Below are 24530 nucleotides of genomic sequence, written 5' to 3'. Positions count from 1 at the left end.
CCATGTCTTTCTTTTGCCGGCTCTCCCATAAGTCACAGTGAATCTAAGTGTCCCTTGATCTTGACAAGTCTGTGCATCCCTACTGTATATAATAGTAACTTCTTACACTGGCCAATAATTCCTGTCTGTTACTATTAGGTGTACCAATAAGTAATCCGTTAATTTTTAAATTCTGAGGTGAAATATTGTAAATAAAAAGTATCTTCTCGAACTGGACGTGATTAACAGGAATGTAGCGTGCGAAAGGATTACTATAAATATAAATTAAACAGTATAGTTCCTTGACTTCTATAGAAACAAATACCGATTTATTTAAAAAATCGTGGATTACTTATTGATAATCCTAATACTAATGACCGGATATAATGCGAAACGAGAAGAATATGCTTCACATGTTCTTTATCTTTTCAATTTACGAAGTGGCCAGCTATCTTGCGAATTGACCGAATATAGGTATGTTTACTTATCAAGTTTTATGCATAATTCCTTCCTCAAAATCGTGTCTCATCCTTAGTTTGGGTCAAAATGATTCAGCATTACTTCATCGTGTCACTCTCGTACCATTAGCTTCCCACAGGCTAGTCTCCTGTTGTGTTCACAACGATTATTTACCATAGTCGTCTATACAAAGTTCTAAATTCGGCTGCACGAGGACGACATAAATGATGAAGGAGGAAAAATGCAAGAGGCCGAGAAGCAAACCACTCATAATTCAAAGTTACACGCTCGAGGGCACTTATCTGCGGTCGCAGCTAACCGTTTCATGTGTGAAACGTAATAAATCTTCTGCTCTTGTTTCTTTTAATACATTTCTGTAGTTTTATCACCACTTGGTCTCTTTGTTGGATCTTCCCATTTATACGCTCCATGGGATAAAGACAACAGCAATAGTTTGTTCGTCTTTGTCTTTTCGTTAAATTCTTTATAATAATTGTTTACGTGCTACGATAGAACCTCTATTATACGAACTGTTAATGTTCGTTAAATATAATAAACGAAACGTTAGGCGATATGACGTTTAGATTACCGAACAGTGTTCTGTAACAATTCAGTGTTTTTATAATGTAATATTAGGTCGTTGCATGAGATGTCAATACTTTTGGTGGTACTTTATATTTTATTTAACTTGAAAGAATCTAATTAGTTAAAGCATGGTTGTTTATGTCCCATGCTGAAATATACGTATGTTCATACAATTATTATTGAGAACCTAAGTTGCCAAATTGAATTTGTAAATTTGAAGCTAATTTGTAGATGAAAACATTATTATGTTTCTAGAAATTAGTTAAATCATAACCTGTATCAAATTCGTAACTGAAATTTCATGAAATTTATGTTTGAGTACGGCGAATATTTCTCAATTATAAATACATAGACAGATTTTAGTTGAATTTCATCTACATCTATTGTCTACTTGAAGTCATTTTAAATACATTAGTTTCACTGCATAAACATGTAATATTTAATGTAAAATACAAACCAAGCTCTAACGTAATATGCAAATTGTAACTACTGCTAATAATTTTCATTCGTACAAGTGTAACTAAATATATTAATTAATAAAAACGTCATTTCATTTGCTACGACCTAATCTCCATGCATAAACAATCGAAAACACTATCGTGATAATATGATGCTGAAAAACAGGACATCAAACAAGTAACTGAAATTTTTTTCGAATTTTATATTTCAAAGATAATTTGGTGTTTCCAATATTCAAGACTATTAAATGTTCTGTCTAACGGAATTCTCACCGTTCTTCGGGCAGGTGGTATTTTGTATTCGAAATAACCAAATAGTCTGTAGCCAAAAACTGACGTGTTGTTTCATAAGCGAAACAACGAACATTGACCGAGACGATCTTTTGATCGAGAACTTTTTTAAATATACTTATCTGTGAGTCGAAGATATTTTCTGTATGAAACGAGATGATGTACTAAAGACTTAAGTTTTAGGTGTTAAGAAAAGAGTGTTGCGTTTTATGTAAATTTTGTTGATAATATTTTCAAATAATAACATATAAAAGTTTAGTTTTTTTACGTCAGATTGAAGTGTGATACTTTGAAGCAGTCCCCAAAGATTATTCAAATTTAATTGCTTACAACGTAAACCTTCATTTCCTTCTTATTTTCTAAACTTTCCAGTGACAGTGTACATGATATTTAACAAACTCAGAAGCACTGAAATTAATATTTACGGTACTGATACCTTTATATAGAAACACTAGACCAGATATGAATAGATTGTGGATGTTCACGCATTCATAGCATTACCTAGGCCACGAAACATAATGAAATAAAGATTTTAATCAAATATATTAGTACTAATGTATTATTAACCACATACTAAAACTCACATACTAATTCTGATTCTTATACATTAGTATCCAAAATCGTGATTTTGCATAAGCATCCGTCTAGTCACGAATCTACATTCGAAAAATACCAGAATTAATCACAAGGTAATGTAAACGCTATCTCTCAAGATATTTCGTAATAAACTTAATGAAATCCGTTAACTCGTCTCCGCGATATCAAACAGCTTCCGAAAGCTACTGTACATTCCGCTATTAAGGAATATTCGCGATCTCCAGAAGAGTCTCGAAAGTCAATCGAAACTTAACGGTTGGGGGAAGAGGGTGGGCAATCTTGAACTTATTCATAACTTTCAAGAATTGATATTAAGACGGAGAAGAAATAGGATGGATGAAGGAGACTAAAAGTGCACGAAGATTGGTGGTATGGGTTACACACAGAGGATCGTGGCTTTATTAAACCGATAAATAAATAGGAAGTAGGGGGTAGTTTCCAGTTGGCCGGACGCTTCATAGACTTCTTCGTTGTCCAGGTCAAATAAACGTTCTCGAATTCAACGCAGAAAATCACTTTCTCTGTTCTTTCGTTACTACTTCCGGCTCGGTTCCGTTCTCCGTTTTGTCTTCCTTTCGAATTCTCCGGTCCTCCACTTCGCACGCACGTCTACGTGCTCCGTGTGTCGATCTCCAAGGCGTTAAATTCTAAACGTCGAGCGATTTTCGGCGACACCTTTTATCCGACGGCCATTTACGATACTCGAATTTACGGTTCCCCTTGGAAATACTCGTACGACGAATTTTATGTGTTTGACAAGTTATTTTTATATTACTGCCGGCCATGTGGAACGTAACCGGCTGAAAGCTGAATTTATCGCGGGGTAAATTAGGACGCGAGAAAAGTATTTTATTGCAATCAGTATTTCTTTCCGGAAATCTCTCGAATTTGTGGATTAAAAAATATTCAAAGATTGCGAACAATACAATATGAACTCTATAAAATGTCTGTTGACTGTAACTAAATTTGTGCCGCGAGAAAAAAATACATTTATTGTAATGTTAAACTTATCACCAGCTGCACAATTTATATAAATTATTGCCTGAACAGACAGTTAACACTTTGACTGCCACGTCACCTAAATATGGGTGACACGTACATTGCAAAGAAGCTGGATTATTTAAATATAGTTATCAAATTTCTGGGTAAAATTAAGATCGTAGTATAATTTAAAACACGACGCACAGATTCTATCAACTACACGCATATATTTTCGACGATTTATGACTTAAAAAACAAGATAAAGTGTGTCTGGCTACGTACGGCCATTTTCACTGTGGCAGTCAATGTGTTAAAGGAATAGGTATAACAAAACGTGAATTGACATTTCTGGCCCACAATGTTTCAAAAAACAAAGGCATCAATTCACGTTTCTGGTCTATAGTGTATTGATTAAGTTTTTGTCTTGATCGTCACCAAAAAATATGGAGAAGTATTAATTTTAATACAGTTACTGGATGTGAAGCAAAAGTAAAGGAACTTGTCCATAGTCATAGCTACAAGAAATAAATTATACTGAAGACTTTCTTCGTAATGTCTTGTCAGTCCACTTCAAACTGTTTAAACCAACCATAAATTTGTGTACGAGATAAAAAATTATTTGCCTACAGTGATTGCATGAATCGATACGTTTCGATAAATGTTTTAACCAAGTTTAAAGCAGAATATAATGTTGGCTTTTTTTTCGAAGCTTATTTTTCAACCTGTGTACAAAAAGTAGTCTCTTTAGGTCCTATAATTTGGCTTCCAATGATCTATATATTATACAATTTTGACACAATATCAATGAAGGATGTAGATTCCGCTATCTACGTTTTTTATTTCTAGAAATTTTGAATCTTTAGGGTCAGACCTAATATAGTAAATACTAAAGACAATTCATAAGTAAATCAAAGTAACGAGGGTGGAACTAGTATTAATTTTCGCGAAAAAAAAGTCGTATAAAAAATGAATCATGTGAACTTTACGGAGACCCTGTAGAAAGCTTGAATCGTCAGGGTCACAATACTTTTTAAGTTCGACAGAAACAGTAATCTCGCGTTATAGGCCCCATGTAAAAGAAACGTACAACTTTATCGGTAGTGTATACCTACTCCCTGCTGCGGTAACTTTCACGTATCCCTTCGTGGTCAGCCGAATTACATGGCCAGTTAATTTGGCCGTAAAACTTCCCTTTGAAATCTGACCCCTCAGCAATTTCAGCCTGAAAACTGTGCTTCGTCGCCTCAGCAGGACGAGTTTGCGCAAATTCTTCGAGTGTAAATGCTTCCTGCCAGCCAACTGCGCCGTTAGCACGCGAAAAAGCTCGATGTTGCTGACCCAAAACACGAAAACTCAGATCATTTCTTGTGAATGTACAATCTACCATCATCCGATAATTCTATTACTCTGCTGTAAGAATTTTAACCTATTTTAAATTACATTAGATAGGCATTTCATATTATAAAAAAGGTTACTATTCTATATTACACTACGTTTTCCATTCTCATTAATTATCGTATTCTAATTACTAGACTACGGATATTTTTGCAAAGCATTGCTAGACCTGCAAAATATGATAAGATAAAAATTTCAATGAAATCTATTACTACTTAGCTGATACTTTTTTTCTTTATTATTTACAGTCACATCAATCACATGTTTGGATTGTTAGCGACACTAATATTAACACGTTTAGATAATGCTGTTGAGACTTTCGGGTGTAAGCCGTGTCCTGGTGGAATAATTTTCCCAACGTTTCCAAACTTCCCGATCACATACAGAAGACAAGCCTTCTCAAAGAACCCAAAGCATCCAGACTATACGGACATAAAATACATAAAACTGACATTCCACTAAGACCCATAGTCAGCAGCACCATCATATAAACGTGTTAGTATTATTATCGTTAATAACGCAAACAAGTTATCGATGCGACTATAAATAATACATAAAAAAACGTATCAGCTAAATAGTAATAGACTTCATTGAAATTTTTATCTTATCACATTTTGCGGATGAATGCGGTGCAGAAATATCCACAGTTAATAATGCATTAACTGTATGATACCGGGCCATGAGAGCCTAAAATCTCTGACGTTTAGATGAATTCATAAATTGACTGAATAATTTAATATGTTTTAGATAGTTTACTAGTCCTTAAATTGTTTTTGTATGTCTATATTTAGTGCGCTTTTTAGTAATCTTTAAGTAACTTTTAGTATGCGATCCCACTTATCATTCAACATATTGAAGAAAAATAGAGATACCTGTTAGGTGACCGTATAGCAAAAAAATTTGACATAGTCGGGTTAATGGTGGGTTTAACGTTAAATTGCTGTCTGTAGGGAGATCATTTTCTGCACTGAGGGATGATACGATCCATTGTTAGTACAGTGTTCCATGAATCGCAAGACAGGGAATCTTCTTTAGTGAAAAGGGGTGATTTTCGTCCTTCCTACTCTTACCTTTGATATTATTCCTTGGTCGTCTCTAGCTAAGATGTATAGTGCGTATCGTGGAAATTTATTTCGATTGTCAGTAAACGTTAACCAATTGAGGATTTCCATTCCTCGTTCTTGTTTTGTTGAATTTTTCGTTTTGAAAGGGAGCATATGGCTACTTTTCTAGCTGCTTTGTCCACGTTTTTATTCCTTTCAATGCCAACGTAAGAGGGAATCCAAATTATTGTGACCCTATTACCCCGGCGTAGAACACCTTTTTGGCACACGGGCTGCACATAAGTCCTTGCATCTATAATATTTATGAATTTGTCGTGAAAATATAAATGTTTTTATTCGATTTAACTGTACAATAAAGCATTCACAAAGTTTCGAACAGATTGGTTTAATACTACCTACACAATAAATTCCCAAAAATTCGTTCATTTTTAGCTGTTTACACCAGAGTCCCCTTAAGTTATATTGCAACCGTCTACAGGTCAAACCGTAGATGCATGCAATCTTTTTCACAACAATATTACATCGAATTTCAGTTTTCGAGAAAGCAGATAAGACGTCCAAGTCACAAATCACCATTTTGTGTTACATCCGTCGACCAAAAACACGAGATTCTGTTTAACCGCAAAATGTTGATTAAATCCGTCTAGAAAAGTGGCCAAATTAAATCAACGGTCACGCTATACCCGCAAGAGAGAACGTAATCTCCGAAACATGAATCATCGCGGCTTAAACCGCGATTAAAGATAAGCCAATAAAATAGTCGTGCCCGGCCGAGAGAAAAAAAAAACCATTCGTTTCCGATCGAGGCAATGGGCGGAAACTACCGTCGAACTGATAAGCGAAAATACGTCGAGAAATTCGCGCCCGTTTTAAATGGCGTCGTCCCACCGATCGATCGATCGATCGATCGATCGTATGGATGTTTCGCATTCGTACAATTTTCCGTCCCACCGGAGATCGACGATCAATTGATTTTTGGATTAATTTTTCTGTTTTCGGTGGGATGGAAAAAGCAGAATCGACAGCGACCACGAGTAAACATTATTACAACAGCATTATCCACGGTAATCGATCTAAACCGCCGCTTGCGGATCTCATGGAAATTTGTACACAGTCCAAACTGTTTTGCCGCGAAGCGAATTACGCGCTAAAGCACACGCCGTGTGCGGCCGGACTCTGGGTTAGACTCTGGCTTCTGGCTAGATCAGCGTGTTTCGGGATAAATCCGAACCCATTATACATACCGACCCATTTGACTTATGATGGTTGCCAGGTTTGGTAACGGATCAACAATTGCAATTGTGGGTGAATGGTCGCTTTTAGAAATTAATTTTCTGCCTGCACCGAATGAGGTTCGTTTCACTGAATCTTGGGTAAATAATAACTATGAAATTAATATTCGCAGTAAATGTTACAAGGCATTACGAAATTGCTGAGAATCTGAAATAAATATTATTCAGGGGATATTGAAGCTCAACGCTTATACTACTATCAAATAATAGATGTGGTTTAAAATATATTATTTTTACGAATCATCATATTTTTGTCATACAGACCAGGTGTCCTAATACTTATAGGCGGTAGTGCATCTTGGTTCTTCACTGTTCCATGGAACACTGAAGGAATAAGGAACTGAATATTGATTTCTTAATTGTGAAAATTGATGAAGACTACATTAAAGATTGTTGAATGGTGTGTGCATTGAGGAAATCATAGTGTAAATTAAAAGTAGCATTTTCATGTGGGTACATAGATATCGATAACAGTGAGATATACATATGTAGAATGTAGGTCAGTGTGTTACAGGATACCCTACATACCGACCCATTTGATTTGCGCTGGTTGCCACATTTGGTAACGGACGAACAATTGTATTTAGTATTTGTATTTAGGTAAATGGATACTTTTTGAAATTAATCTTCTGCCTACATCGAATAAAGTTCGTGTCATTGAATTTTGGGCACATAAAAACCATAAAATTAATATTGTTTTGGATCTATGTTGGTTCTTCACTGTTTCATAAATAAAACTAAATATTGCTTTTTTGTGAAATTTTCTGTTCCATAAATGTAATTAGTTCAATGGAAAACACATTGGCTGATACAAAGATAGAGTAATGACTATTAACACAGAAGAATCGAGAAGGCAACAAAATAATATACATAATAAATATTTCGATCAAATCATACATAAAGTGCTTATAAAATATGCATGAATGTACATATAATTATTATTGATGACGACACGTTCTAATATTTGCATATAAGTTAAGTTCTTCTATTCAACTTTATATTCGTATGATCATGTGTTCCATAAAGTTGTATTATTATATTATTCTTATTATTATTACTTTATACAATATACGATTACGAAATATTAATGTAATGAAAATGAAAATATTAACGTAAATCTATATTTAACATTTTTCATTTGATCGAAAATTGTTACATTTTATATTTTTCAGGCGATCAAAAATGTTACATAGGTACATATTTATGTTCTATATATGTTATATTTATATTTGTATTTGCCATGAAACAATATTATGATACACGTTGATCGAACATTTTTTGTTTGTGTGAAATTCAGTTCCTTAACTATAGAAAACCACAACATACCTATTCATCAACAATTGTTAAACCGAACCCCAGAAAAGGATTATGTACTTTGAAATCTACTGATTATACATACTATGTAGGAGCATTTCCGACTAAGCGCGGATGCGACATGCTACGTGGATCACAGTTCATCGTGTTCATGCACGTGAAGCTTATTTACAAGATTTGCAATATTATAATGGTGTACCAGGCCGCAGAAATTTAATATCCGATACACTCGCTAATTAAACACTTCTGCATCAATTTCAGAATATAGCATCACAATTTTTTTAGTCTGCGATTATAGTACGTATATACATTATCAAATTTCAAATTGTTGACTTAAATCATTCTCTGAATATAGTTTAGTGAACGAAAAGTAACTGCAAAACAATGGTCTATTAGAAATAAAAAATAATCACCATAAGAAATGGAGAAAATATATTTTTCTCAGAAAACCGTGGAACCTATTGTAAATTAACTATTAAATACATAAAATAATCGACAATAAATGGATAAAGGACCAGTCATACACAATAGTGGAGAATACTTTATAGTCTAATATTAATCGCAAATTATCTTTAAAAAAAACTAATCTCTAAAAAGAGAGTGGAAATTATACATGTATTATAGATTATATACTCAAGAAACACGAAATCTAAAGTAAAGTATAGTAGTACAGTTCTGAATTTTGCATGGTACAACCCTATACATATAAACTGGCATTGAGGCAATGACATTTGTCGAAAAGAAGGTTGATTGAAAACAAAGGCCTTCAGTATCACATGGTTTACAACCTTCTTACTCTGGTGCCTGATGTTTTCGTGGTTATCCCCCACTACGATAATTTTACCTGCCTGCAGTTTCCATTCACGATCAGAGACGAATCAGTTCCAAAACGACAGTCATAGAATCATCACGAGTGTTTCATATTCCAATATTAGTTTCATACTCGACGTGCTTCAGTATTCATGGCCTCGTAAGTCAAAGTGCTCAAATCAAATTTTAGATTGTGTTTAAATAACATCTGCTCCAAATAACTTTTTAACAAGCTAGTGACACAGTTTAAATTTGAAAAAATTCTTCTACCCCTTTCTTGTTTGAAAATGGCTGCGAACGTTGGACTACTACGACAAATATCACTGAAACAACACAAGCCTCTAATTTACTCGAAAATAAGTATCGAACTTGGAAAAATATACTGGATTACTTATGAGTACATCTAACACACGAATCATTGGTGGACATTTCGCGTATTGAAGAACAAAGAAACTTTAAAATCCGACAAACGTTTTAGCCTTCAAAGGTCTGGATACCTGTTATTTAGTTGAAAACTGTTTTCACTTTAAAATATCATACATACTAAGGATTTCTCCATTCTCACTCTCAATTTAATTTGAGAATCAAGTTTCGATACTTCTGTTTTTGTTCAATTTTTCATTTGCATACCTACTTACAATTCCCCGCAAAACTGTAGCCTTTTATGACCAATTGTAACAGTTAAGTCCACAGTTAATCCCAACATTAGCTGCCAAATCAACAATTTGACGAATTTTAATATAAACTAAACGGCATTTTTTTCAGAAAGGATAGTATTTTCGAAAAATGCAGTAACGAAAGGATCGATTTTTTGACTGCCTAGCCCCCTTAACCCTTGTGTAGGCAACTAAGTACCTAAAGTACCCAGGTACCCATTTATAAATTTACATATATATATTTTAAAACTGCACTTGGTATATTGTAGAAAGAGAAAACTAAGAGTTTCGAAAAAGTATGAAAGTAAAATTATCTATATTTATCTAATCTGTCAGAATAAAAGCATTCAGATTGCTCAATAATCGTAAATATTTTGATTGCCCACACAAGGGTTCGAGACACCAGGTCAAACTTTGACCAATGCGTGCGCTGGGAGGGAGGCTTTGTAACTCCCGTATTTTTAAAAATATCCCGAAAATTCGTGTACATACTTTTTCTAGAGGAACCATAGAAAATTAAGACGTGAAAAAAGTTAATCGAGTTTTTGGTCCCGAAACATGAGAATACTCCCGTAAGCACGAATCTCCTAAGCTTGGCCCGCGTATACATACCGTGTGATCACGTAACACGGAGCGATGCCACCAATTTTACGAGGGGCACAATGCATCATACCCTCGGGTCAGACATCTAATTAACGAAGGCCGACGGTAATCCAACGATTACTTTCCGCGATACCGCGGTAGAATAAAGTTGCCGAGCATAAATTTTATCTGGAAAATTATGGTTACCGGTCTGAGGGCCCGGCGCAGCGTGCGAAATCAAGCGTTTTCGTTCCTGAAATCCTCGTGTAGCTCGCACACCTCTTGTCGGCGGTAACCATTCCCCAAAGAAAAAGCTCCTCATCGTCTAAAGAGCTCTCCTCCCCCCTCCCTTGACCATTATCTCTCATCCCCCTTTCGCCTCTGTGTCCTTCGCTGTTTCTCTGCTTCTGTCGTTCGGCCAATTCCGTCTTCCGTCCATCTTCGCTCTGCGTCGCTTGCTTTAAGAGAAAATAAGATTTATCTTACGGTAGGTTGGTCTTCTTTTTTCTTGAAAGAATGACGTTCTCTTTGGTCACAACCCGTCCTTAAGGTTACTTTTGGTTTATTAAATTTGCTGGTTTTAGAGAAATTAAAAGATTTAATATAGGACACTTTTTAATGGTTTTTCTTTTATTTTGACCCTTTGGTGTTTCGTTGATCAGCGAAATTAATGTTCTTTGTTGCCTTTTCAAAAGCAGACTGGCGGTGTTTGTGTAGATTCGATTGACAAGCAGGAATTAAATCGGAAATTTTTAATTTTCACGGCCCGGTACCATGGAAATTATAATTTTGGCGAATTTTTGTAATACAAAAAGGCACAGCTCACACCTGAAAGCTGCAAGAGTAAACACTATACGGATTTAATTAAAAATTTGTTCCACTGTTTTGAATTTGATAAGATAAAAATAAAATAGAAATTTCAATATTTACGATTAGTCTTAAATGTATCGTTTTTTAAACAGAGATTAATAGATTTGGTTGCTTTATGTGTTCATTTTTGAATGACAAATACTCATTAAAATTAGTAATATTAATGGTACTTCTTTGTCGCATATTTAATTCCAATAAAGAAAAACATGTAAGTGGTTTACAAATTTGGATAAATGTATTTAAGAGTTTATCGACCGACTTTTTATGTAAGATTCCGTACAGCAAGAAAATTTTTACATAATAACAGTTATTCAACTGCACATTGCTATTTGTGCACACATAAAAAACTTTTCCGTTAATACCTCTTACCACATACACTACTAATAATAATAATCATAACTCTTTCAAAAAGTCTGCATTAAATCAATGGATAAATTTACTCTAAGCAAGTATAGCATAGAATTTTATAAAAGACCAATAACAATGTCAACCCTGAAAATTTTTAAATAACGAAACTAAGAGAAAAATTCGTTAAATTAATGCAATTGAATTCTAATAAGTTCAAATGAACATTAATTGGTATGAATTGGGCCATAATCTTTTACAAGTGAACACGCTCACCCGATTCTCAGATATATTAGTTTCTCTTATAAATCCTGCTATAGTATAATTAAACATTTTCAAACTACCCAGAAAAATGAGGTGTCAGAATTTTCTATAAGAAACGGTTTATATCGTAATTATATTATCATTTTACACGCAACTTAAACATAAACAGCTGAGACATAAACATAAGTGGTTAGCTAGGATTTATTAAATGTTACATAGGACAAGATAAACTAGTAAAATCACCTAAATAGCATGCAGAACAGTTAAATTAAACTGTTTCTAGAGCCCTACGAAGCACACAAGGCATTCTAACTTTAATTATTATGAAAAGTGAATAATATGTGGAGCTTCAAACATTTCGAAAAATCATGAAAAACGTTAATCTGTTAGATAAGACATTTTAACAAAGGAAGTCGGTATACACGAAGCACAATTCCGTTTTCAAAGACAGATTCTGACGAATTCTAAAAATTATTATTTTCAGCATCTCTGTTGTGATCTTTACGTAAAATACGTGGTCTTGTTCCCCTCAAAGTAACGCGGTTCCGGACGGTGCGCCGCAAAAAGATTACGGAACGATTAGGCATGCTCGGTGGAAAGGGTTGCGCGAAGAGGGACCATTATTTTCATCAGGCACGTCATCCCCTGTACGCACGGGGATAATTCGAGCCGCTGAATTTTTTCCACTACTCACCCACCCTTGCTCCGCCACCCTCGCGGTCTATCCCCATTTCAAGAGAGTGAAATTTCGTTTTGTACCGAAAAAAAATTGCAGAGGATAATAGACTTTAAGCGACTCCCGCGACTTTTTAATTAACGTTGAATAACGGGCCTCATCAACGCTCTCCGAGCGTCCGGAATAATTAGCGATAGTTTGAGCGCTCTCCACTTGGACGATAAATAAACTGCAATTACCGTAAATATAACAAATACCGTATATAACGTAAAACGTTTTGGAAATAAATTTGGAAAATTGATAGAAGTTGCATTAAAGACTGCAGAATGCTGTGTGCGTTGAGAAAATGGTAATGTTTCAACTAACGGGATCATTTTTATGTGGCTAAATAATGTTTTCATGTGCATTATATTATTAGGTATGTAAAGGAATAAGTCACTATGCTTGTCACATTTATTTTTACTCGTTTTTAAGGATATAAAATGTCTACCTATATTATCGCATGCGTATTACTAATTGTTTCTTGATATCTTAGGCCATTTTGTGACACATTCTTCTACTCTCTTTTTTTTTTGAGTCATTTGATCAAAATGACATAAGATCTACGAGAACAATGATGAATGTTAATGGAGAACCATTTATTTTTGTTTCTCGTAGGAGTAAATATTATATTTGGAAGAAAATAGTTTTCAATTAGTCATCGGTACAATTACTATTTTACAGATTAATTCTTTAATAATATATTAGATCGGTGGGAAATAAATGGTACTTTGAGTATGTTAAGATTAGTACTGTGTCTAATATAACTTTAAAATATACAAAATTTCCTTAGTTGTTTTTGTAGAACTATAATGATTAGATTTTGGAGAATTAAAATGAATTTTATATAAACTATTAGGTGTATGCAAAAGTAATAGCAGTTCTTTCATCAATAATCTTGATTAAAAATGCTGCAGTATCTGTTAGTCGAAAAAAATTTTCTCTTTCTGTAACTAGGTATTTCCCAATTTTCTCGCAAAAATTGAATTCCCAATCGGTAAAACAGAATAAAACTTCAATACCAACATAAACGTGGCTGCCATTATTTTGGTACACTCAGATACAATTATAAGTAGACTATGGATGTTTCTGCGTTTACAGCGTCTCTTAAGATAGAAAATAGAATGAAATAAAAGTTTCGATTACGTAATAAAAGTTTGATTAACGTAATCAAGCCTCTAGTGCAGAATTCAAAATTCTGTCCAATATCAATTTTTAGATATTAGTAACGAAAATCGTGAGTTTGCTTAATCTTCTACAGTCTAATATACTGCAAATACGAATGGTGATCAGTTATCTATTTCCCACCAACAGAATAATCCCTTCGGCATAATCAGTCGTTGTATACATCAAACAGAATTTCAAATTCTAAATTGATAACAAATTTCACGCGTCATAAATCGGTCATAACTCAAAAGAATGTGTATGAATTTACGTCAGCATCGATTTATCATCTACCGTTCTGCATTTGTCACTGAAATGTTCCGACATCGCTTACGAAAATCGATTAAGAGTCGGAAGAGCAAGGAGAAAAAGGGAAAAAGGGAAAAGGAAAAAGCAAAATGCCAAGAGGTGGAGAGAGAGATATATATTCGTTACACTCGTAGATAAGCTCCACTGCATTTGATCTATGATGAGCGCTGGAAAACTACGGTCAGAGCGGTGAAACTCTCATCGCCGACACCGGTTTTCCACAAAAGGGCCTCGAAAGTTAGTTCTTGATACGGTTGTTCCACTATGTCACCGCGGAAGCTATTTATTAGCACCTCCCAACATCCATTGGGGATTATTTTCGTAACGGGAACATTGTGCCACCTTCATGTAATTTGAAGTTCGTTAAACTCTATAACCCTCGACCATAAAACGTTCTAGCTTCCTATATAGTAAATATAACATAGTAAATATTTTGTAAGTAGTATCATTACATATCATACTAGCGATATTTCATTTAAATAAGTACATACTTCAAAATTTTAATTTTGCAAGAACACAGATGAGAATTCTTGGCTTCATAACCAAACTAAGAGTGTTTATGAATTTATTGTATCTCTTAACTGGCAAAGCAGGGTAAAATAAAGTTTAATGGTATTAATGTTCTATTATTAGAGTAATAAAACTCCTACTACATAAATCTCTGTCTAACTCTTATACACTGCTCAAAACAAGTGAATAATCGCTACCGGTTACTGTATGCTAATGAAATCCAATAGGCATAATAAATTAACACATCTTCCGTATTATATTGACACTTAGTTTTGTTTTTATAAAATAACTTTCCAGGAATTATTGGCGGCCTATACGTACACGTATATTAGGTATTCTCTAATTGCTTTGTGTAGTGTATACATATATGTATACATTAGTGTCCAAAACTTCAAATTCGCACAGACATTCGCAATCTAATCAGAGCAACTATCAAGTCTGTGTCGTATGGATTTTAAACTATTTGAGATCTGCTTTACTGAAAAATTCTTAAGTATAAAAGTTTATTTTTAATAACGGCTAATAATAAGTTATACACACGTTTTCAAACACAGTTTTGCACTTAATATGTTACCTAAAAAAGATAATAAATAATACGAAATTTCCCATTGTCTGGAAAGTTACTACTTATCTAGTTATTAAATTCGTTTCACCTTTTTTAACCATTTTCCGTAGTTGTACATATGTATGTAAATAGTGTTAAGTAAACCACGTCAAAAAGTACTTGTCACTATTTACAGACATATCAAACACATAAAAAAACGATTTACATTTTGATATACACAAGGAGTACTTACTGAGAAACACATCAAATTAAAAAATTAAGAATTATGTATAATGTGTGTCTCTTGATGTGTTACATGTACAATCTTACAAAATATGTGTTTAACGAATATTTCATATTATTTGTAACAAGGCAGGAATAATTTGTTAAGTAATAAAGAAAATAGACATTTTCTTCAATATCATGAGTATCGACTTACATAATTGTTTTAAAAAAAGCTTCTACAGGACTGGAGTTACTAATTAACTAAAACTATTGTTTTAGGCGATTCTACGCAATTAGACCTTGATGGATTACTGTACATCGGTGGTGTGGGAGCCCCATTCGCACCTTTAACAGTGCCAGCAGTACTGTGGACAGGTGCCCTGAGACAGGGTTATGTCGGCTGCATGAGAGACCTTGTCATAAACGGACAACCGATCGATATAGCTGGATACGCTCAACAACAAGACTCTGGTAAGAAATAGTGCAAATTTTATAGTAGACTTCAAATAGAACATTTTCCTTAACGATTGTAGAACCCTTTCCATATTTAATAAAAATTAACTTAACTCCCTATCCATTTCATAGTAAATATATAATATCTACTTTGCAAAATTAGTTGTACGAAGGGTTTCTGCAGATTACATGACGTTTAATTAAATTATTTAATAATTTTGTAATAATAAGTAATCAAGATAATACGTTTGGAATGTGTAATCTTATAAGAATGGATGAAAAAGTGAGAAAAGCTTATCTTGCCATAAGAATAGCTGTCATTTGATGTAATAAAATATTTTTAACCCTATTGTAACTTAGAAATATAAATAATTTTAAGCCTGGTGTAACCTTCGAGCAAATCTACAACAAAGATATAAACAAATTATGCAAAATTCAATTCTAAAATTATATTTATGAATTGTATATGTGACCGATTTTCTATTCACTGTTTACTGCACAAACTTTTCTTCAGATTTTAAAAGAATACTTTTTCTAAAAAGAATTTTAAAACATGTTAACATTTTAATAATATAATGCCCTTTATATGTGTTTTCGTGTTTTTACATGAAATGTATAAAATAGAAAATATTATATTTACTGATATTCTATCTTGTTGATGAACGTGACTGCAATGTGCTGTATTATGTAACATGTTTACTAAACGTTGGCCGAAGTGCACGTACATACATAGTTGTATGTACGTTGAACGAGTCTCTTGTTTACCATATTCTTGAACCTACTTCATCTGGAAAATGGGGCATACTTACCAACACACTGTAATAGCTAAATTAATTTACTATGTCAAGTTTCATGGTATAAGATAAAAATTAAGTATAATACTAATTTTAAAGAACCTGATAACGAAAAAGAAAAATTACTTAATAGTGAAAAAGACATTAACTTGCATGTACATAATTGATTTTATATAAATTATTTAAGTTATACAAGCAGACTCAAAATTATAAAAATTGAATTTCAAGGTAAATTGAAGAGATAGTATTTTAATACGAAGTCATGCATGTCAAAGTAATAATTTTTATATTGATTATTTATTTTTGTATTAAAAATTAGTTTATAGCACTTAATATGTTTAAGTAACAGAAGAAGTGAAAATTAACTGAAAAAAATTATTTTTGAAGAAAAAAAAGATGTTCGCTGCGGACAGGATTCGAACCTGTGCGGGCATAGCCCATCAGATTTCGAGTCTGACTCCTTAACCACTCGGACACCACAGCTTATGAAACAACGGTCTTCTAAATTGAACTTCAACCAATCTCTAGTGACTTTTTATAACAGTAATATTTTGTATATAATTGTAATTTATAAATTCTCATATTCTTTCATACAATCATACGAAAAATCCCTTTTTTAATAAATATCATGTTATAAACATGTGAAGTTTTTATAGTATCTCGTTTCAACTAACTTTTGAACATTAGAAAAGTCATCATCAAAACGCAATTAATGACTTACCGTCTCCTTATAAAAATTATAAACAAATAAATGAATGTAATCAAATTTTTTATAACAATTCCGAAATAAATATTGTAACTATTAACATAAGTGAAGAGTTTATTCGAAAACAAGAACAAAAACGCTCTCACGTATTAAATAATTGATTAATACTAACAATTTGTTAATTAACTTGTTATAATTATATTTTATTGTACTATACACATTATATATTTGTTCGAATATATAACAAGTAAATACGATTACACAAAGTCATTACATAAACTTATAAGTAACTTTTAAATACAATTAAACGATTTTCATATAATACAGGGATAAAATTATATACATTAAAATTAAAGTACATTACATTTTAAGCTTCATAAGCTAGAACATTGTTCATAAAAAGACGGCAGATCTTTATGCAAATTCAAATTGTGCGCAGAATAACATAAAAAAACAGGAATGGTGTGTAAATTTGATATAAATAAATAACAAATATTATGAAATTTCGTTACAGTTTTCATTTTATTATCATTTACGCGTTCGTTAATGACACAAATGCATAAAGTCCAATCATGAAATTATTCTGGAAGCTTTTTAATTGTTCCTCTGTAAAATTGTGAATGGTGAAACGTGCGGAATCCGTTTCGGAAGGGAAAAAAGAGTGTTTTTCCCGGAGGATGAGAAATTTTCGCAAAAGAAAGAACTCAGTCCCGGAGGGATGAACGACTTGAACCGGAAACACTTGTCACTGTCTACATAATTTCGTTTCTCTGGACAATTTTGCAGGTGCTGTCAGGCCGGCTTGTCATTCTCAACCGCCCCACTGTCCTTCACAGCCGTGCATGCACGGCGGCCATTGTCTCGAGGGGTGGAACAGATTTCACTGCGATTGTACCGGAACACCCTTCACCGGGCCTACATGCGGAAAAGGTAAGACCGTGCTTTACTTGTAATTCCATTTTATAGGATTTCCCGGGCGATTCAATCACTGGTTTACAGAATGACGTGCTGTCCCTGGCGTTTGAAATTAAATTTATTTGTCGATACTATTCGAACACGTGTTTACCCTTTTATTCCCAAATTATTTAACAATTATAAAAAAATATTTTTCTGTATTTTTGCCTGCATTACATGGCATATAAATGATTCACTAGAACATTTAAACATTATAAAAGCATTTAATGGCATTTTTCATTCGTTACCGTTTGACAACTTTTCTACATTTATCACTGTTATGTATAGTAATTTACATTATAACGTGATTGTACAGAATAAAGACTATTTTTTTGCTTTTAATCAGTGAGCCTTTCTACAGTATTTGAAAGGAATTAAGGCTTTATAAATGTTTATTCAATTACTAACAATGTTCGACACTTGAATTCATCGATGACCGATGTTGTTACGGGCAATGAATCAGTATGAACTGTAAAAAATAATACTTTGCTTCGCACAATTAAAATGGCAAAGCTATAAAGAAAGAGAACAAAATACTTTGTAATAACATTAGTAGATGCAATGCAATGATTCAATAGTCATATTAATGAATTCTATTTTCCTTTCTTTTTAGTCCGGTTTTCCTTCGCAATTGTTACTAAACGTGATTACTTTGGTAGTCACATTCCTACCATTTTCATTCCCGAATCGTTTTGCAGTCTCTTCATAGCATTTTTTCCAAAATTTTCTATCGTTTCTGAAAGACTCATATCATTTGGTCGACCGCATCGCGTAGTGTAAACAGAAAGATCACCGGAAATAGTTCGGCACTCTACCTGCTAAGAATTTTCTTTCTATAAAAAATAAAAATGCAAATTAAATTACACAGTTTTGTGTATTCCAATATGTGTATGTACTGAAACTCCGACAGTCCAACTTAATATGCAGGAGGCGGTTATCGAGTAAATAATCAATTTTTCGTGCGATACAATTTAGTTATTACAAGTACTCATAAATCTTAAAGTTCTATGATGGTTAAAATTGATAAGAACCAAGTAATTCTCCATAACTTTTTATTCCATTTTCATTAGACGCATCAACATTGCATCTGAACGGAACACAGCAGATGACAGCGCTTATGCCGGAAGATTCGAAAACGCAAGCGGAGGAGGTTATCGTACGATTCAAAACGACCAAACCACGCGGATTGCTCTTGTCAACAAGCCTAGAAAACAGTCCTGATAGACTACAGATTTACCTAGACGAAGGTAAAGCGACTCTGCTGATTCACATCGGAGACAAAGAAAAGGTGAGTGCAACGCCAACGTATTGCATAAATTTTCAAGCATTACAACATATACTTGAAGCAACGAAAATATAATTTTTTAAAAAGTATACTCGTTGTAAGTTTACACAACCATAGATAGTTCAGGTAACTTACGAGTTAATATCCACTGTAAAGTAAACAATGTAGATTACAGCTTCAAGAAACAACTTGTATTTGGACATTGAAAAATTCTAAGAAGAATTAATTTATTTTCATTTTGGAAAAATTCCCCCGTTATATTCCTTTGATATTTCTAAAGTTTACACTTACTCTCAAGAATTGTCATATAGAAAAACTAAAAAAAATAATAGAATCTTTAGAAAATTTAACTGTTTTCGAAATCTTGAAAGCAGCCCACAAATCACTTATATCAGAAATTGTGCTTTTGTTCTTCGACACTTCATAGCTTCCATTATTTTTCCACAGTTCCAATCTTCTTGTAGTACGAATCAAACCATCAAAATTTTTGAAACCAACCCTAATCAACACTGATAACCAGTTGTATACAAGTTTCGAGCAAATGCCAGCAAATAATGACAAAGTTGTTTAAAAAACTATAGCCATCTGTTTCCGCATTTGGCTTGGGTTTTGCAGGCAACACCACCTGACAAAATGGTACAGCAAATTAGCAGCAAATATTGCAACATAACCTGTATCAAAATGGGGAGCACAAACGGAACAGAGTCTGCGCTAGCCAATTTGCTGCATATGTTGCTGCCAATGTGCGCGCAAATTCTTTATAGTGAATCTTGCATCAAACTTGTAGCCCTAACTTTATAACAGGTATTGGACAAAATTTGGCTTTGCAGATTTGGCTGACTGGGTAAAGTTATAAAATATGATTATGTATTTGAGTCCTAAATATTAGAAATTCCAAAAATACCAACTACTTTATAGTTCAACTTGAGCACTAAAATTATTTATGCATTACAATGGTAGCGACTTTGGGACCTATGCCTAAGTAAAACATGATGTTAACTTATTCACTCACGAAAGATTAAAAACTATAAAATATTTAAACGGTGAACATGATCGAACGACAATCCAGGACTTGTTCCTCTCAAAATGACTGAACGATCAACAGGCTTCTGTTTGAAATCACCATCGGTGTCGTTCACGATTAATCGCAGGCGCAAAGTATATTAACCTGACCGTCGTGAAGCGCGATAACGCATGAAAATTCAAGCGACCTTGCGCATCCCCCGTCGCGATCATAATTCATCGATCCGTTCGGGGGCGTTCTTCCGCAACAGAATAAATTGGCTGTAAAAATTCAAATCGAACGAAAATAGAGGCTGCCGATGGAGTCCCGTGTATTCATAATTCATGGCGGACCTTGGGATTCAAGTTCGTTGGCCGAAGATGTACTCGAAAGAGACATTGGAAGTGTTCTCTGTACTCACATAGTATCGTCTGATTGTCGAACTGAAATTTCAATATTCCTTCTGAAAAGTTTATTCTCGTAGAAATATTCTCTACGAGCGAAGAAACTTTTCCTTGAAGTAACTGCTATAAGTATATACGAAAGTCGTCGCAGTTAAGTAACATATTTTCATTGCAAATATTGTCTATATTGTATCACGTAACTCTTGTAATGGGTTAGGTATTATTAATTTAACAAGCATTGAGCCTAATTTTTAATTTAATTGCATTTTACTGTTTATAAATAATATTAGTATCGAAAGATTTAAACAAATAATCAGTCAATCATCACTATTAAAATTTAAAATGCAGAATGATTATACAAAAGATCGAGATTTTTAAGGACGTATTTAATTTCAGTATTTAAATTGTATATATAAACAAAGACACAAAATAAATTGTACGTAATCACGATATGTACCATAATTAATTTATTTTCTGTCTATTAAATTGAAAGTCTCCAATACCTTTTTTATTTCCTTCTATATAGAAGGTTAGTTCTATTATACACGTTTGATAAAATTTTACTCATGATATACGATACATATTTTTTATCTTACGCTGAAATCATATGAAAATGGAAAATTCGAGCAAATTACTTAAAACGTTTTAAGGTATTCCTGCATCTACCAGAAGTAAACTACATATATTCCTGCATACGGACTAATATGGTTCCTGATTGAGATGGATGATTCGTAATTGCACCCGACCAAGTAATTTCGAATGTGGTTGAAGCATATTCAGTTCAAGTCAAGCAAACCTGCTTCATGATCCCAATCAAAATGTTTGATACGATTAAATTCTACAACAATATGATTCAAGCACGTAGTCATATAGAAAAATACAGAACAGATTAAACGGTAACGTTTTTCTGAATAAAAGACTAAACATTGCCATTTAAATATACATATACCTCTCATTAATTATAATTCTATTCTTTGCAATTTATTAATACTGTTATCTCAGCAAAGGTTTATACGTATGCATAAATTAAATTGTATCGATTTTCTTTTATTTTTATTAATTAGTTGATTCCATGTTACAATAAATAACACTTGCATTTAGCGACAAAGTAACTGTTCGCCCTAGGAGTGCAGAAGGTTAAACGTTCTATTAAATCTTTTAAACGTTCAAAAATGTAATTAAGTCAATCAATGAATAATTTATTACTATTTGCTATTTCAATATTTATTTTCGAAAGAAAATATGTAATCATGTTCACTTAATAATATTCCTCACTACTGTCAGACATCTTTCATCATCTTTATCAACCAGAAAACTGGAAGATATATTAAACATTTTACTTACATCGTTATTTTGCTAAGGAAATAGTGGATTACTTTTGTACCAAACAAGGTTAAAGGTTTTTAAACATTATTCAGTTATTTGAAAACTTTAGTTTCCTCTTATAACTACGTATTTCTATTCTGTATATTTTTATACCAAAATGGTTTCTAGCTTTCTATTTTAATATCTTTGAAAAACCCATATCTGGGGAGTGCTCACGAGAGAACACGAAAATATAATCTTTTAGTACGTGAAAACAGAACTAGAAACGTGGCTGCGAGCATACATATATACATATCTATTTTAGGTGGAAACGTAGGGTTCCAGATTACAACGGCGTGGCGTAGAGTTAACGGGGGTTGTAATTTACGTTTATGTTTCAATCTCGGTCTCTACACGGTTTCGATAATTGAACGGAATAATTGATGTGGTAATGAACCTCTTGATTAACCAAGGGAAGTTAGATCGTTTGTGACTGTGTGCATTAACTATTCGAATAACATTTTATTTAATAGACTCTCTAACAAACTAACCAAATGTTATTCGCTATGGAAAACTCTACGCAATTAAACTTTTAAACATCGCGTTTAAGTTGTATGTTATATTGAGTTGAGTGATAAGTAACATTAATTGAATAGCAACTACTAGTATATTAAATATTGATGGAGAAGCTGTAAAGAATGAATGTTCGTTGTAAAATATTTTGAACTATTTTAAGTTTGAAAAAATAATTACAGAAGTTATTTTTAAGTCATCTTAATATGTCTATGCCAAAAACATATAAAGGGTGTCTCAGCTAAAAGTGATGACCTAAATATCTCCTCTATTTTGAATGATATAAGAAATGTCTTACACTTTGAATAGTTCCAGATGAGAAAAATTTTTTTATTGTCACAGAATTTTCATTATTTTTTCCATATTCAAGATCACCTCATAGTCATAAGTTGCGCATTTATAAATGCATCGTAACACCTGCTACAATATGCAACAGAAAAAAGGATATGATTTCCGATAAGAAAATATCGGCGATCTTAAAAATGTTTAAGGAAAAATGATCATAAAGATTCTGTTTCCGATACTTCTCTTTTGAAACCATTCAAACTGTGCTTGAAACATTTCTCATATTATTAAAACTAAAGGCCATATTTAGATGTTCGATCTTAGCTGAAACACCCTATTCTTTTATATAAAATATTCTGCAATTTTTAATCGAACTAAAATTAAAAGGGAGGATTCCAGACGACTTTTAAAATTAAGTTACAATTTTTAAGTATGTATTGAATAAATATGAGAATAAGATAGGTATATAATTGTATTAATATCGACATAAATTGAATAGATAGTTTCGCATGAAATCTTATGAGTTAAATAAATGACATTATATTTGAATGACCTCGGTGCACGTACAAATAGATATGAAGCTATCCGATTGGTAAACAGATGGGAACGAAAATTAGGTCAGTGGGTGAACACCGTGTACCAATTAAATCGGTCGAATTAATTAACCGCGCGCAAAATTACCCACCGACTTCTGCAATATAGATTACTCGTTTCGGAAAAGGGAACGGCGATTGATTAAATAAAACGTTTTCATGCAATAAGTAATAATTCTCCTATTATTGAACTCTAACTATTGAAGAATTTACTCCACAAATATTGTAAATATTAGATAACTTCACAAGTCTCTAAAGTTCTATGTCCATAAGTCTGGAATAATTTTTTCCTATATAGAAATTGATTTATTCAATGTGTCTCCATAGAATTCAATTCTATTCTAAAATTCGCCCATTGTTCCGTTATGTACATTTTAAATTATGAACGTCTAATACAAAAAATTAATTACTATTCATTTGAAAGTTTAATAATATTAAATCTTTATACTATATAAAATAACTAATACAACAAATTTTTTACTACTCACTAAGTGAAAAGTGAAAATGCTCCAGCACCTGCTTTATAGGTGGTATATGTAGAGATATACATACTCTGAATACAAAACAATAGTCAGTAATTATTCAAAGTTATAACCCTCTTTGCAAAAGACAGATGTTTGTTATTGATTATGACATATATTTTACAGCAGGTATTAACGTTTCGTATTTCTTGAAAATGTTTCGTTCTTACAAAATAAGTGTATATACAAAGCTTTTCCTTATAGTAATCTGTACAACTTTATCCATTGTAAGTAAATATACTAGT

At 32.9% G+C, this 24530-nt stretch overlaps 1 protein-coding gene and 1 non-coding gene across 2 annotated transcripts in view; one reads left to right on the top strand and one right to left on the bottom strand.

Moving 5' to 3' along the window:
- The window catches only part of LOC107194627 (neurexin-1-like), a 68325-nt gene that overhangs the window by 1444 nt on the left and 42351 nt on the right, over positions 1 to 24530 (top strand). The window contains exons 3-5 of the mRNA XM_015584274.1: positions 15689 to 15880; positions 18149 to 18292; positions 19387 to 19604. Coding sequence (XP_015439760.1) covers positions 15689 to 15880; positions 18149 to 18292; positions 19387 to 19604 — 554 coding nt within the window. The remainder of the gene's footprint in view (positions 1 to 15688; positions 15881 to 18148; positions 18293 to 19386; positions 19605 to 24530) is intronic.
- Trnas-cga lies at positions 17058 to 17139 on the bottom strand. The gene has a single exon. It is a non-coding gene; the product is annotated as a tRNA-Ser (tRNA).

The sequence above is a fragment of the Dufourea novaeangliae genome, unplaced genomic scaffold, assembly GCF_001272555.1.
Source record: "Dufourea novaeangliae isolate 0120121106 unplaced genomic scaffold, ASM127255v1 scaffold8, whole genome shotgun sequence".
Taxonomy (NCBI): domain Eukaryota; kingdom Metazoa; phylum Arthropoda; class Insecta; order Hymenoptera; family Halictidae; genus Dufourea; species Dufourea novaeangliae.
This window is presented reverse-complemented; position numbering and strand designations above follow the sequence as displayed.